The sequence below is a fragment of the Rhinoderma darwinii genome, chromosome 3, assembly GCF_050947455.1.
Source record: "Rhinoderma darwinii isolate aRhiDar2 chromosome 3, aRhiDar2.hap1, whole genome shotgun sequence".
Taxonomy (NCBI): Eukaryota; Metazoa; Chordata; class Amphibia; order Anura; family Rhinodermatidae; genus Rhinoderma; species Rhinoderma darwinii.
The window spans coordinates 158,781,191-158,797,945 of NC_134689.1; the positions used below are offsets into that span (position 1 = coordinate 158,781,191).

Here is a 16,755-nt window from a genome sequence, read left to right on the forward strand (position 1 = left end):
GGGATTTTACATGGAACAGGATTTCACCATATTTTTTGGAATGGGTAAAATAAACATTATTTTTTTTAATTTTTCCCCATAACTAGATTCTCCATGCCCCTTATCAGTTTAGTTGCTCTTCTTCGTATTTTTTCCATCCCTAGGTCATCCATTCTATGAACTGGAGCCCAGAACTGAACTTCATATTCTAGATGAGGCCGCACTAATGCTTTGTACAGTGGTAATATATCATATCCCTGTCCCGCAAATCCATGCCTCTTTTTATACATTATCCTGCTGACTTTAGAAGCAGCCAATTGACATTACATGCAGTTATTTAGTCTATGCTCTACACGTACACCCAGATCCTTCTCAACAAGTGACTCCCCCAGTGTATCTCCCCCTAGGACATATGGTGCCTGCAGATTATTTGTCCCCAGATGCATAACGTTACATTTAGTTCTCATGGTAAAGAAGGCTTTCAGTTATTGTGAAGGATAATTTAGGTGGTGTTGTCAATCTAAATGCTTCAGGTATCAGATAAGCACTCAGCATCAAGGAATTGGGACTGGCTATCCAACATCAACATTTATAATACTATTGATGCCCGGAGATTTTCTTTATCAATAATATATATATATATATATATATATATATATATATATATATATATATATATACATACATACATACACACACACTCAATACTGATCAGATATAACATGACAGCAGCATGTATATTGGAGATTAGGCCCAGTAGCTAAGACCTTTAAGTTTTACAGCCACATGAACATGCATATAAACAAGATGCTGCAATACCTCAACATACTTTCCAGTGCTACATAATTATTCATGCACCCAAATATATTGTGCGCTAGTAGAAAAAAGAAGTTCTTATTCTGGACCCGATGCAACACTAAATCCATTGGGAATATGGTCATGTGATGAAATGAGCACCTGAAGGAAATTTCTTTCCATCTTCCTATTCAGACATCTAGCATATTATTCATAAATAAAGCACTTTACATTCACTTCAGTTGCAGACAGGTGTCCACATCCTAGACTATGTAAATGAATACAGCTAGCTGGTAGAGAAATGCATACCTTTATTACACGCCTGATTGGTCTCAGAACTCTTACTATCTGAGTGGTTGTTTTGCGATGTGTGGTAGAATTAGCAATCGCTGACGTCAGTATAATTCTTTGTACAGGCATGATATTGGTGAGAGGTGGTGATGGAGGTGGACTGTTACTGGTTTGTTCCTACAAACAAAATAAACATATAAAAATAGAATTTACTACCAGTGTAATTTTTTTTTTTTAAGGACGAAACCATCTTAAGAAAAGGCTTTGTACTGTTGGGTCATCCTCATATTTTGCTCTCATTTTCTAGGTTAATAATTGAGCACAATAATCATAAAGAATTCAATTATACCTCTACTCGGTTAGCCCTTTTGCACGCCAAAGACTTTAGAAGCTCCTCGCGCAGTAGCATTTCCTCTTCCTCCTCTTCATCTGCAAATGGCGGTTTAGGCGGCTGCTCCGGTTCCTCAGGTGGAAGTGGGGGAAGCGGTAGTTGCACATCTGGAGAACTCTTTGAAATGACTGGGTCATACAGTGAACCCTCACAACGGGAAGGCTGCAAAATAAACATATGACTGTTTACATAAAACATGTTTACTGAAACTATGGAGCATATCAATATGTTCTAGCATTGAGAATTAGCGCTAAAAATCACAAGGAAAAAAAAAAAAAAAAAAAACGTACCCGACTTTCTGAAGGGAATTTCTCAGTTACACATCCTACTGTACTTCCAGGAAAATAAGGTGATCTAGATGGGGAAGCTCCTAGGCAGAAGATAAATATACAAAATAGGAATAGAATATAGATTTTACACAAACGTTTATGCCCCAATCTTTAGAATATACGGAACATGTTTATTTAAAGCTTCACATTAGCTAAAAATGAGAAATCATCAATATTGGTAAGTTGTTGAAGAACATACAACACCCAAGAGTCCAGAAAATGACAATGTCGGGATAAGGCCACACCTATCAAATGTGCGGCCCTAAACCACGCTGGCATGTATTTTTTTACCACACATTAGTGCTTGCTTGAATCTTTGTTTATGTTCAAGCATTTTTTTGCAGGTACACAGCAGTTTCACCTGCAAAACTTGTGCCGATTGGTGGTAAAAAAAATGTACCGCAACATGTGGCCTTACCCTAAAACGATAAGCATGATGGGGTATCAAACATTTAATGCTATACGCTTTTTGAAATTGATCAGAAACCACATGTAGGCTGGTGAAATTACCTGGAGAATTTGTTTCACTATCTGTGTCCATTGCAACCTCCTCATAGTTATCATACTGGTAAATACCACCAGAGTTTTCCAAGCTCTGCTTTTCAGCTCGTTTTTGCTCTGCATCATAAGACTGGAGAAAAGTAGGATACACAATAAGTAGTTGACAAAGTCCTGTTAATAGTGAAACTACCGGCAGCCACACAGGTATGTCCCTTATCGGTTACCTGACAATTACCTAGCAGTGTCAGACGATTGATAGCGTGAAGTCTATTCACAGACTCCCTTTAATTTTGGGGGGGCATTTGTTTTTAACACTATTCAGGTTGGGTCTAACAGAAGAGATCAATTAGATTAATTAACTGGTTCCCGACCGCTGGCTGTATATTTACGGCCTGCGGTCAGGGTCCTTAAAACCCGAGCCATAGACTTTTTACGGCTCGGGTTTTAACTTGCTGCCCGCGCGATCGGGCAGCTGAATGTCGGGTCTCCGGCTGTCAGTGACTGCCGGGGACCCGGAGGAGAAGACAGAAGCAGCTTTCGCTGCTTCTGTCTTCTCCGATGTCTTCTTACACAGCGTTCAATGAACGCTGTGTATAGGAATAGAGACAGCAGCGGCGCTGTCTCTATTCCTCCCGGTGATCATGTGACTGGTCACATGATCGCCGGGTGCCGTTAGTGACAGACTGTCTTACTAGACCCAGCACAGCCCTATTAGTGACAATCGTCACTATGAGAGGGCTGATTTCCCCTGTAACTGGGGCAGCTGTGCAGCTCAGTCAGTGTGGAAAAAGATGGTGTAAAAGAAAGAAAAAATATATATAAAGTTCCCCAAAGGTCTTTTTTGACCTTTGGGGAACAGACCATAGTAATAAAAAAATAATAAAGTAAAGTGCAAAAAAAATGTAATAATAAATACACATAAAATACCCACCCCCAAAAAAAAAACGTTCCCCCCGCCAATCATTGTTGTAACGCTAGCGCTGACCCAATTACCCTAATATAGACATGTAATAAATTAAAATTTACGGTAGACAATGACGATCACAAATAAAAGGTCTATTTTAGGGTAAAACTATGTTATTAGCCAAAAAAAATAGCTGAAACGTAAAAAAGCTTATTTTTTTACTATTATTTTCAAACTTTATGAATAAAAATTCTAAAATAGCAAAAAAGGTGCGTATAAAAACGATAAAAAATGAAACCTGCATTGTCTACGGAAAAAACGTCGCAAAAATCACGTCGTTAGCCCAACAAATAAAAAAGTTATAGCCATTTAACTAACACGTGCTAAAAATGGCTAAACGGTGTCTGGTCCTGAAGGCTCAAAATAGCCCGGTCCTGAACTGGTTAACATCCCTTTTCCCTTTGGATACAATTCAAGTGTTTTTTTGCGGGACAGGAGCACATACACTAAACACTTAAATATCTGACAGGTTTGGGTACCAGCCACTTGGGGGGGGGGGGGCGGGGGATACCCCGATGCCAGTCTACTAGTCGAGGTGGCTGCATCCAGTCACAGACCAAATGAAAAGGTAGCCATGCATGTGCCTGGGGGTCACAGGTACAGAAAACCAAGCACGCTCATCTCTTTGCAAAATTCCTATAGACTTGGAGAGTTGCGCACATGAGCAGCCACATCAGGTAACCAGCGTAAGGTCAGATTCACACGAAAGTATTTTATGTTTGTGTGACGACCGTTAAAAACAACAGCCATCAAACAGACGCATTTATTTCAATGGGGCCGTTTACACGGCCATTGTTTCAACGGAGCCTGTGAAGGGTCCGTTGAAAATTAGAACATGCCCTATTTTGTTCTGTTTTCACGGAACCCTCCATAGACTCAGGTCTATGGGGATCCGTGAAAACGGAACACGCACGGGGGCACCTCGGACGTGAAGAATCTCAAGTTTTTCATGTCAGAGATTCCCCACCATCCTGTGAATCTAGCCTTAGGGTAATGCTCCAGTTAGATGGACGTCTCCAAGCTGGGCCCTCCACCTATTAGACATTTAACGGCATGTACACGGGTTATGCCATAATATCTCAGGCGGGAATACCTTTTGCTGGCTCTTAGATATGAAAAAAATGTGTTCATGCCTGCCCAAGCCCATTTTGAATTGTGTCTTTAAAAAGGGGTGCAACAAGGATGTGGCAGGGTTAGGTCTTGTGCGTTGCAGCTGTGCAGCCTATTTTTGTTAATATCTAAAGACAAAATTTTAGCTTGTAAATGTGAAGCTCGGGTTAAACAGGTTAGACCTGTAGAAGCGCTTGACTATGTTTTAACAGGTTATACTGCCCAGTCTTTGTAACATGTATCATACGAAGCGCACCTTGCTGCGTTTACTCTTATCCCCTACAAGCTTCATAAATCTATTGTACTGCTCTTCTTGATTTGAGAGATCTCTAATCTTTCGGATTTCTTCTTCTCGTTTTCTTCTCTCCTCCTCCTCAGCTTGTTTCTTTTTCTCGTCGTCCTCTTTACGTTTTTCTTCAGCTTTCTGTTGTTGCAGTTTTTTCCAAGCTTTTGTCTGCTGCCTTCTTCGTGCTTGCTTAGCTGGAAGGAGAGAACATTTGCCTTCCAGAAACAATGCACATATCAGACACACCATTAAAAGCCTAGTGGAAATCCCACACCTGACCCTCGTAGTTGTGTAGTTTGTTGTCTTACCTGCGTTAGCAGCAATACTGACTTTGCGCGGCAAAACAGAGTTTGTATTGCTCTTTTCCTTCTGAGGTTCCGGCTTTACCCCATCTTTCTGAGGCTCTACCCTGCCCTTGGACAGTTTCTCCTTGCTTTCTTTCATTACCAATTGTTCTTTCTGCTGCCATTTTTTACTTGCAGATTGCAAAGCCAATAGCCGTAAGTGGAGTTCTGACAATTCCTCTTCCTCTACGACAGGTATCTGGAATGGATTGAAACATTTGTTTACAAAGAAAGCATGTTGGTCACAAACCGTTTACATTTTTTAAAAAAAACATTCTAGCAGAATGAACTCAACGCCAATAGTTAACCCCTTCCCTCTTTGGCCGCTTTTGACCTTCCTGACAGAGCCTCATTTTTCAAATCTGACATGTTTCACTTTATATGGTAATAACTCCGGAATGCTTTTACCTATCCAAGTGATTCTGAGATTGTTTTCTCGTGACACATTGGACTTTATGTTACTGGCAAAATTTGCCCGATACATTCAGTATTTAATTGTGAAAAACACCAAAATTTAGCGAAAAATTGCAAAAATTCGCATTTTTCTCAATTTAAATGTATCTGCTTGTAAGACAGGCAGTTATACCACACAAAAATGTTGCTAACTAACATCCCCCATATGTCTACTTTAGATTGGCATCGTTTTTTGAACATCATTTTATTTTTCTAGGACGTTACAAGGCTTAGAACTTTAGCAGCAATTTCTCACATTTTCAAGAAAATTTCAAAATGCTATTTTTACAGGGGCCAGTTCAGTTGTGAAGTGGCTTTGAGGTCCTTAGATATTAGAAACCCCCAATAAGTCACCCCATTTTAAAAACTGCACCCCTCAAAGTATTCAAAACAGCATTTAGAAAGTTTCTTAACCCTTTAGACATTGCACAGGAATTAAGGCAATGTAGAGGTGAAATTTACAAAGTTCATTATTTTTTTCCAGAAATTCATTTTGAATCCATTTTTTTTTGTACCACAGAAGGTTTTACCCAAGAAATGCAACTCAATATTTATTGCCCAGGTTCTGCAGTTTTAGGAAATATCCCACATGTGGCTTTAGTGCGCTACTGGACTGAAGCACCGGCCTCAGAAGCAAAGGAGCACCTAGTGGATTTTGGGTCTCCTTTTTATTAGAATATATTTTAGGCACCATGTCAGCTTTGAACAGGTCTTGTGGAACTAAAACAGTGGAAACCCCCCAAAAGTGACCCCATTTGGGAAACTACACCCCTCGAGGAATTTATCTAGGGGTGTAGCAAGCATTTTGACAGGCCAGTTTTTTTGCAAAAATTTTTGGAACTAGGCCATGAAAATGAAAATCTAAATTTTTTCAAATAAAATGTAGGTTTAGCTAATTTTTTTTCATTTCCAAAAGAACTAAAGTAGAAAAAGCACCACAACATTTGTAGAGCAATTTCTCCCGAGTAAAACAATACCCCACATGTGGTAATAAACGGTTATTTAGACACACGGCAGGGCTTAGAATGGAAAGAGCGCCATTTGGCTCTTGGAGCTCAAATTTAGCAGGAATGGTTTGCGGAGGCCATGTCGCATTTGCAAAGCCCCCTAGGGGACAAAACAGTGGAAACCCCCAACAAGTGACCCCATTTTGGAAACTATACCCCTCGAGGAATTTATCTAGGGGTGTAGCAAGCATTTTGACCGGCCAGTTTTTTTGCAAAAAGTTTTGGAACTAGGCCATGAAAATGAAAATCTACATTTTTGTTCAAATAAAATGTAGGTTTAGCTAATTTTTTTTCATTTCCACAAGGACTAAAGGAGAAAAAGCACCATAAAATTTGTAAAGAAATTTCTCCCGAGTAAAAAAATACCCCACATGTGGTAATAAACGGTTGTTTGGACACACGGCAGGGCTAGCAGGGAAAGAGCGCCATTTGGCTCTTGGAGCTCAAATTTTGCAGGAATGGTTTGCGGAGGCCATGTCGCATTTGCAAAGCCCCCGAGGGGACAAAACAGTGGAAACCCCCAACAAGTGACCCCATTTTGGAAACTATACCCCTTGAGGAAATTATCTAGGGGTATAGTGAGCATTTTGACCCCACAGGTTTTTTGCAGAAATTTTTGGAATTAGGCTGTGAAAATGAAAAATCTACATTTTTTCAAAAAAAATGTAGGTTTAGCTAATTTTTTTTCATTTCCACAAGGACTGAAGGAGAAAAAGCACTATAAAATTTGTAAAGAAATTTCTCCCGAGTAAAACAATACCCCACATGTAGTAATAAACGGCTGTTTGGAGACACGGCGAGGCTGAGAAGGGAAAGAGCGCCATTTGGCTTTTGGAACTCAAATTTAGCAGAAATGGTTTGCGGAGGCCATGTCGCATTTGCAAAGCTCCTGAGGGGATAAAACAGTGGAAACCCCCAACAAGTGACCCCATTTTGGAAACTACTCCCCATGAGGAAATTATCTAGGAGTATAGTGAGCAGTTTGACCGCACAGGTGTTTTACAGAACTTATTGGAAGTAGGCCGTAAAAATGAAAATCTACATTTTTTTCAAATAAAATGTAGGTTTAGGTATTTTTTTTTCATTTCCACAAGGACTGAAGGAGAAAAATCACCGTAAAATTAGTAAAGCAACTTCTCCCGAGTAAAACAATACCCCACATGTGGTCATAAACGGCTGTTTGGACACACGGTAGGGCTCAGAATGGAACTAGCACCATTTGGATTTTGGATAGTGTCTGGGCGCCATGTCACATTTGCTGAGCCCCTGTAGTACTAGTACAGTGGAAACACCCCAAAAGTGACTCCATTTGGGAAACTGCACCCCCTGAGGAATTATCTAGGGTTATAGTGAAAATTTTGATCCCAAAGGTTTTTTGCTGAATTAATTAGAATTAAGCTATGAAAATGAAAAATATTTTTTTTTTCCAACAAGATGTAGTTTTAGATCAACATTTTTCATTTTTACAAGGAATAGAGAAGAAAAAGCACCCCAACATTTGTAAAGTAATTTCTCCCGAGTACGGTAACACCCCATATGTGGTTAGAATCAGCTGTTTACATATATGGGAGCATTCAGAAGAAAAGGAGCGGTATTTATCTTTTGGAGCGTAGATTATGCTGGAATGGTTTGCGGACGCCATGTTGCATTTGCAAAACCCCTGATGTACCAAACAAAAGTGACCCCGTTTTAGAAACTACACCCCTAAAGGCATTTATCAAGGGGTGTAGTGAGAATTTAGACATCACAGGTGTTTTTCAGAAATGAATACGCAGTGGATGGTGCAAAGTGAAAATTGCAATTTCTCCACTGATCTGCCTATTCATCGCACAATATGTTGTGCCCCTAGAGAATCTTACCCCATAAATTGTTAAGCGGGTTCTCCCGGGTATGGTAATGCCTTACTTGTGAACATAAATTGCCGTTTGGGCACACTGTAGGGCTAAGAAGAAATAGACCGCCATTTTGAGCATGGATTTTGCTTGGTAATAGTTCTGTTTGGGGTTTTGCTGGTATTTCAGTTTATAATGTGGTGGCATATGTAATCTGTGCAGAGTACATCAGAGTATATGTAATCTGTGCGGAGTACATCAGGGGTATATGTAATCTGTGCGGAGTACATCAGGGCATAATAAGAGGGTATAATCATGGGGTAAATAATACAATTATCCATAGATGTGTGTTACGCTGTGAAGCGATCCATTATGCACAGGCCGGTGTCGCACTGATAAACGGTTTTCTTTCTTATCCCCCTTTTGTAACGCTCTGCACCTTTTGGGGACTTTTTCTCCTTCCTAGTTTGGGAAATATTACTGGGAAAGTTTTGCGCTGGTATAATACGGGCGCCCTCGCTTCCAGCGGATGTTCTGTGTCCCTTCCCTTTCCTAGTTCCTCAATACTCGGGCCCTGAAACTGAAGGAATGTTACCCTCCGGCCTGCGCATTGAGATGTTTTTCATCACCGCATTACTAGTGCCGTAACTTTTTTGTTTTTCAGTTGATTGAGCGGTGTGCGGGCTTGTTTTTTGCGAGACGGGCTGTAGATTTTATTGGTATCATTTTAGAACACATACGACTTTTTGATCACTTTTTATTTCATTTTTTGGTAAAGGAAATTACCAAAAACAATCAATTCTGGAATAGTTTTTTATTGGTTTTTTTATCGGCATCCACAGTGCGCCCTAAATTACATGTTTGCTTTATTCTGCGGGTCGATACGATTACGGCGATACCAAATTTATATAGGTTTTTTTTATGTATTGCGGCTTTTGCAAAATAAAATCACTTTTTATAAAATCATTTGTTTTCTGTGTCGCCATATTCTAAGACCCATAACTTTTTTATTTTTGCGTGCACTAAACGGTGTCAGGGATTATTTTTTGCGGGACGGATTGCCGTTTTTATTAGTACTATTTTGGAGTAAATGTGACTTTTTGATCACTTTTTATAGCATTTTTTGGAAGGAGATGTGACCTAAAAACAAAGATTCTGGCGTTGTTTTTCATGTTTTTTTTTTACGGCGTTCACCGTGCGGGATAAATTACATAATAGTTTTGTAGTTTGGGTCGTTACGGACGCGGCGATACCAATTATGTATAGTTTTAATTTTTACGGTTTTTCCCATAATAAAAGACTAACTATGGGAAAAAAGTCAGTTTAGCTTTATTTTTATTTGAAATGTGTGTGTTTTTATTGTTTTACCACATTTTTATTAACTTTTTTTTACTTTTCTTACTTGTCCCACTAGGGGACATGAGGGCCTGATGCCCCGATCGCTACTCTAATACACTGCACTACAGACGTAGTGCAGTGTATTAGCGCTGTCAGTTATTCACTGACAGCAAGCCTATGAGGACACGCCGAAGGCGGGTCCTCATGGGCTCCCGTACAAGGCAGACTCGGACGCCATTTTCTGGCGTCCGATTGCCACAGCAACCCAGCGATTGCATCACTGGGTTGCCGATCGGGTGAAAACCTATCAGATGCTGCGCTCTATTGAGCGCAGCATCTGAGGGGTTAATCTGCCGGATCGGAGAATAGCTCCGGTCCTGGCAGTTACAGGAGGGTGCCAGCTGTATAATACAGCTGTCACCCCGCGGTGATGGTGCCGGCTCTGCTTCTGAGCCCGCACAATCACTGCGCCGTACATGTACGGCGCTTTGCGGGAAGCACCTCCCGACAGCGCCGTACATGTACGGCGCATGTCGGGAAGGGGTTAAACAGCAAGAAAACCGGTTTGTTTGTTTTTTCTTCAGGAAAATTGGAATTTTGTCTATCATGTTTGCTATGTGACTAAAAGAAAGTGAAATATACAGAATTGCTTTTCGGCCATTACAATGATACACCGCCTCAGAATCTTTTTTCTACCCAGAGTAAAGAATCTGGACACGTACTTTGTTTATATTTTATTGACAACCACTCACCCTCTGCTAGACACACTACTTAATATTATCCAAGTCCTTACCTGTAACAATATATCTATCTATAGCTCTACACAAACCTTATATAAATGTTACATTTTCAAGATCCCTCAGCAAGGCACTCGACCTACCCAGAAGAGCTGGAAATTAAAATTTGAAACTACAAACAATTTATAGTCATTACACCTTTTTTGGGGGTTGCACTAGGTATACTCTTTGCAATGGCAAAATAAGTTTCATTGTTAAAAGCCCAATCTTACAGTTCAATTTCAATACCGCAAAACCGGTTCCCCAACTAGCCATCATTGAATGAAGTAGGTAAGTTAGTATCCACTTGAATGAAAATCCCATCACTGAAGCAAAAGTGGAAAATAAAATAGAACTTTTAATAATAGGCTTAATAAAATAGTGGCACTCAATTGAAAATCGTGATTGATGTGAAGTCTAAGTTATTTGAAACCCTGCCTATCCTTTGTGCTTAGTAAAAGGAGGCAGAGGTAGCTGAACCTAAATTTAATGGCACAACATGGGTTAATGTAAAAGTCTTCAGAAGGTCGCTACAAGTATAGAGCTAATTGGTATAGATAGAAAACTGACATACTATATAAAAATACTGCTGTACAGAGAAATTAACGACTAACACAACGTAGCAGTTTCATTATTAAAACCCCAATCTTACAATTCAATTTCAATATTGCAAAACTGGTTCCCCAACTAAGGGCCTGTTCACATCAACGTTGCCCTTCTGTTGAGGGGTTCAGTCAGAGGTTTCCGTCGGGTTAACCCATCAACGGAAAGGGAAACTGAAACCTAAGCTTCCGTTTGCATCACCATTGATATCAATGGTGACGGAAACGCTAATGGTTACCGTTGGTCACCGTTTACAGGGTTCCGTTGTTTTGACGGAATCAATACCGCAGTCGACTGCACTATTGATTCAGTCAAAAACGATGGAACCCTGTCACAACGGTGACAAATGGAAACCTTTAGCAACGTTTCCGTCACCATTGATATCAATGGTGATGCAAACGGAAGCTTAGGTTTCCATTTGCCTTTCCGTTGAGGGGGTTAACCCTCTAATCTAACCCCTCAATGGAAGGGCAACGGTGATGTGAACACAGCCTTACACCAAAGAAAAAAAAAATTTACTTACAACTAAATCTGCAGCGTTGTTTTCAGAAGGAATGGTCTGCTCAATCTGATCAGGTTCTGGAAAAAAAACAAAGCATTTAGAGGTTTTTGCAGATTTCATAGCAATAAAATTTTGTATAAATATATTAACCTAGGGCTTTGTCCCAAATAGGGCAGCGCGCTACGTTTCTCATTTAGTTTTGGGTTGAACATATATTAACTGACAAGTTCAATAGATCTCTAATTTTTCTTTGCAAAGATGTAACAAAACCTGCAGATTCTAAATGTTCATACAGGTTTAGAAAAACATGGCTGCTTTCTTCCAGAGATAGCGCACAATATAAGTTATTCGAAGATAGAACAGATGTTGCGTAACTACACAAGTATTCGAAGGTCTATGATCCATTTCACGTTGCTCTTATATTCATAAATCAAAGCTACTTCGGTTGGTTGCCCACTGGCTTATCTATATATCTCGTCACACAGCTAAAGCTAAGCTGTCCCGTTACATCTAACTTACTTGAGCTTCCACAATGCACTGCTCTCTGGTAACAGTGGCTTTGCTCACGGTTTGTAACCATAAAAACTCGTTAGACTGATCCTGCAAAGATTCCCCGTTCTATCTATCCCTTACTTCTTGCTATCCTATGAAATGTGTGTTAAAATGAATGATGTAAGGGAGAATAACTGTAACTGCAGTTTCAGACTACAGAGGGTTTGTTTGTAGTCTGTTACCATGGAGATGCATAGGTGTGCATAAGAGCTGTAAACACGAAAACAGCAGGATATTTTTAATCAAAACTATTTGATAAGTTGCTTCTTTATTTTAGACGCATTGGAGCAACAATAAATGCTAAATAATAATAATAATTATAAAAGGTGGACATACCCATTAAACATACAGTATTTAGCAGAGTATCTCCCTCAGGTGTACTTTCATTTGGCTTGGTTTCTTCCAAGGCGCTTGGTTTCTTTTGTTCAGGGATTGGTTTTAACTTTTGCCTAAGAGGTTTAATCTCAAACGCCTGAAATGTCTTGACTGGTGGTTTCTCTTCTACCACAGGGGTTACTTCATCCACAATAGTTTTTTCTTCTGGAGCAGGGGGCGCTGCAGTTTTTTCCACAACACTTACTACTCCTTTAACATAATCTTCTTTGAGAGCTAGTTTCTCATCCTTGTTTATCGATTCAAGTTCAAGTTTGATCTGCTTATATTTTAGGAGCAGTTCCTCAAAGGTTTCTTCACAGTTCTCATTTTTTGATATATGAGTAAATTTCCTTGGTGGAGATCTTCCTTTAACTGAAGAGCATGCTTAAAAATCATAACTATGAAAAACGATTGCAGGGGGCAATACAAAACATACAAATCCGTTACCAAATAAACACAGTGAAGTAATTGTAGTGTATTGGTTTAGCAGTAAAAACATCCTTGTATGCCGAACTAAAAGTACCCATAGACAGACTGTCCCATTAAGGCTACATAAACACCAGCGTGTCCTATTTGCTTGCCCAAAAAACAGACCGTATTTCCTGCATTTCATGTCCATGTGCCATCTGTTCCACACCAGCGTGCTTTGCGTATGGCATCAGTTTTTCACGTCCGTGATTCTCCTCTGCAAGCCCTTTTTTTTTCCCCTCCACTTCTCTGCATTTCTTATAGCAACTGATGCGTAAAACAGACAGAACACGTCGTCCATGTGCTATGCATGTTTTTCACGCACCCATAAATCTCAATGGGCGACAAGGTCCGCAAAAACAGACCAAAATAGAACATGCAGTGAGTTTCACGCAACGGTCACTCGCTGCGTGAAAACAATAACATGTCCAAACAGACCTATTGACTTGAATGGGACGTTATTGTAACGGACAGCACACAGACGCGGAACGCGCTCTTCTGAATAAACTGTAATACAAAGCCACAAGATACATGGGTATGGGAGCCATCGATCATCCACAGGATGTCTGCCAGTCCCTATTTTCTAAGCTAAATGTTTCATCAGAGCAAAAAGGGTTGTCTTTTATTCCACTAAACAGTACCCTACCAAGGTGGAGTTTGTGAGTGCACATAAGGGTAAGGCCACACAGTGCTTCGTCGATGCAGTTTTGTTGCGATTGAAAACTGCATGCGTTTTTTTTGTCTCTGTAATGCTGCAGTTCTGTTGCGTTTTTGAAGGAAATAATTGATGGACATAGTTTTCACCCGTGTTGAAGTTTGTTAGGTGCTTCCTGTATATAGTTCATTACAAGGCATTGCAGAACTGGTAGCAAAAACGAAAGTTGTTCAGCAACCACTTTGGCAGCGCGGTCATTAACTGCATGCGGTCGGACATTATGAAGATGCAGTTAACTGCACAAAACACACATTGTAATATAATAGCAGCCGTCTGTCCATAAACATTTCACCATTGACTTCTATTGAAAAATGACTTGCTGCAGTTTAAAAACGCAACATAAACGCACCGTGACCGCAGTGTGGCCTTACCCTAAGAGATGCCCCAATGGCAGTCCTCGTGGGCCTGATGTGTGGCCCCAGGGAAAGCCAAGCGATGACTGAACAAATACCGTCAGGCATTTTGCGATCACATGAAAATAACATACTCTTGGACCCCATTACGTGCAGTAATGGGGTCCAAGCAGCTATGTGCACCAACACCATAAGGCTGGGTTCACACTGAGTTTTTTGCAGGCGGAAAATCTGCCTCAAAATTCTCCGTTTGGAAGTTTGAGGCAGATATTCCTCTCCCTGCACGCCGATTTTCACCCCCAACCATTGAGCGCCGCGGGCATAAAACGCCACGAAATACGCTTTCTCTGACTCCCATTGAAGTCAATGGGAGATCAGAGGCGTAAACGCTCGAAGATAGGGCATGTCCCTTCTTTCTCCCGCGAGGCGGTTTTACCGCTCGCGGGAGAAAACCGCCCCCACCTCCCATTGAAATCAATGGGAGTCATTTTAGGGCCGTTTTTGACAAGTTTTGCATTGCGGTTTCCGCGTCAAAAAAACTGTGTGAACATGCCCTAAATGTTCTCTCAGCTGCCTGTGTAGGTTTATTTAAAGAGACTGTCACCACATTATAAGTGTCCTATTTCCTACATAAGGAGATCGGCGCTATAATGTAGGTGACAGCAATGCTATTTAATAAAACGATCTATTTTTACCACGTTATTAGCGATTTTAGATTTATGCTAATGAGTTGCTTAATGCCCAAGTGGGCGTGTTTTTACTTTAGACCAAGTGGGCGTTGCACAGGGGAGTTTATGACGCTGACCAATCAGCATCATGCACTCCTCTCCATTCATTTACTCAGCGCATAGGGATCCTGGTAGATCCTTATGTGCTGTCTTATACTGACACATTAACAATACTGAAGTGTTTAGACAGTGAATAGACATTCCACGGGATGTCTATTCACAATCTCTGCACTCCGTTACTGTTTCTATGGTAGTTACAGCAGAGGAAGCGTGATCTCGTTGTAACCTGTCATTTAGCGCGTAATCTCACGAGATTACGCTTCCTCTGCTGTAACAAACACAGACGGAGTAACGAAGTGCAGAGATTGTGAATAGACATCCCGTGGAATGTCTATTCACTGTCTAAACACTTCAGTATTGTCAATGTGTCAGTATAAGACAGCACATAAGGATCTACCAGGATCCCTATGCGCTGAGTAAATGAATGGAGAGGAGTGTATGACGCTGATTGGTCAGCGTCATAAACTCCCCTGTGCAATGCCCACTTGGTCTAAAGTAAAAACACGCCCACTTGGGCATTAAGCAACTCATTAGCACAAATCTAAAATCGCTAATAAAGTGGTGAAAATAGATTGTTTTATTAAATAAAAAGCATTACCGGCACCTACATTATAGGGCCGATCTCCTTATGTGAGAGATAGGGCACTTATAATGTGGTGACAGAGCCTCTAAAATGAGAAGGGAATAATCTGCTGACAGACCCCGGCTCATCTCCCACAGGAACATAGGATTAGACATGTTATCGTGCACCCGTCAGCTCCCATTTGCCTCTAAAACCGGTCCCAGCGTTTGGTAGCTCATCAGACTTTGCACCCACATACCTTCTGATTGCTTTGTATTACTCCAGATATACGGCTTTATTGGCATAAGCAAATGACTCTGCAAGTGCCACTCAGACGGTCCGTTTCGCCGCACGGACTCCTATTATCACCATTTCACCTGCTCATCTCCTCCATCTTGCCATAGCGTGCTGACATCAATCCTGCGCAGGGGGCAGAGTTGAGCAAGCTAAAATGGCGAGAACAGGAGCCCTTGCGGGTAAACGGAACGCCCCGAGTGGCACTTGCAGTTCCGCCCTAGTGGCACCTGCAGTCATTTGCTTATGCCAATAAAGCTGTATATCTGGACAAACAAGGGAATACAAAGTAATCAGAAGGGATGTGGGCACATAGTGTTACAAGACATACCAAACGCTGGGACCAGTTTGACAGGCAAATAGGAGCGGACAGGGTCTTTTTAAAATTGCAGTCCCCAATACACGCGAGCGCTGGCCTGACCCGTTCATTTGTGTGACTTTTCTCTCATATGTAGCCAGTTTTACGGTCTAGACATAGGGAAGAGCTGGAGGAGCTGTACAGGGTGAGGCAATACTTGTACATTTAGTAGTGTGGTCAGCAGTAATGCGATCATCCAGTAGGCCTCAGGATCACCATGCTGTCTAGCCCACCCACCATGATCCCTGGCAGCATGCGATAAGAAAGGATACGTTTTCTGGGGGAAGGGTCCCTCCACCCGCAGTTGCTCGGCCTACCGGGCTTCACACCCCGGTCCATCCACTCTCTTTCCCAGAAGCGACCCCCCCTTCCCCGGGACCGGAACCGTCCCAGGGTGTCATGGCTGCGCTCCCAGAAGGAAGGCCTGGAGCCGATATCCCCTAATGGCGGGTGCTGCGGAATTCGGGGAGGCATTCGGTATTGCTCCTTAGGCCTATAGCCGTGAGGCAGCGGCCGTGAAGGACGAGCTCGGTACTGGTGCGGGTGTCCACGACTGCTAGGTCGGCGGCGGACGAGTTTCGGGCTCTCGGGTCTGACGCTGTCATCGCTGATCTCCCCATCCTCCAGCTCACCCTCTTCTCTGGGAGAAGCGCAGCGGCGAGCCGCTTCAGTCATGGCTCACAGCGGTCCGAAGCGCAACGAAGAGTCAGCTGCTACCAGGAAAGTGCGAGATCCAGGCTCGACCTGCTGAGCTCTCGCGAGAGGTTTTTTCCACCCACGTTACGTCAT

General features: G+C 41.6%; 1 protein-coding gene across 3 annotated transcripts in view; it reads right to left on the reverse strand.

The window, feature by feature from the left end:
- The window catches only part of ZFC3H1 (zinc finger C3H1-type containing), a 69,328-nt gene extending 52,573 nt beyond the window's left edge, over positions 1-16,755 (reverse strand). Inside the window, exons 1-9 of one of the 3 annotated variants that reach the window (XM_075856956.1) lie at positions 16,239-16,755; positions 12,390-12,800; positions 11,523-11,578; positions 4,955-5,189; positions 4,617-4,861; positions 2,296-2,416; positions 1,747-1,826; positions 1,415-1,618; positions 1,084-1,242 (exon numbers count right to left, since the gene is read on the reverse strand). In XM_075856956.1, the coding sequence (XP_075713071.1) occupies positions 1,084-1,242; positions 1,415-1,618; positions 1,747-1,826; positions 2,296-2,416; positions 4,617-4,861; positions 4,955-5,189; positions 11,523-11,578; positions 12,390-12,800; positions 16,239-16,641 (1,914 nt within the window). In that variant the 5' untranslated portion in view covers positions 16,642-16,755. The remainder of the gene's footprint in view (positions 1-1,083; positions 1,243-1,414; positions 1,619-1,746; positions 1,827-2,295; positions 2,417-4,616; positions 4,862-4,954; positions 5,190-11,522; positions 11,579-12,389; positions 12,801-16,238) is intronic. The other 2 variants (XM_075856955.1, XM_075856957.1) reach the window with 2 other exon arrangements.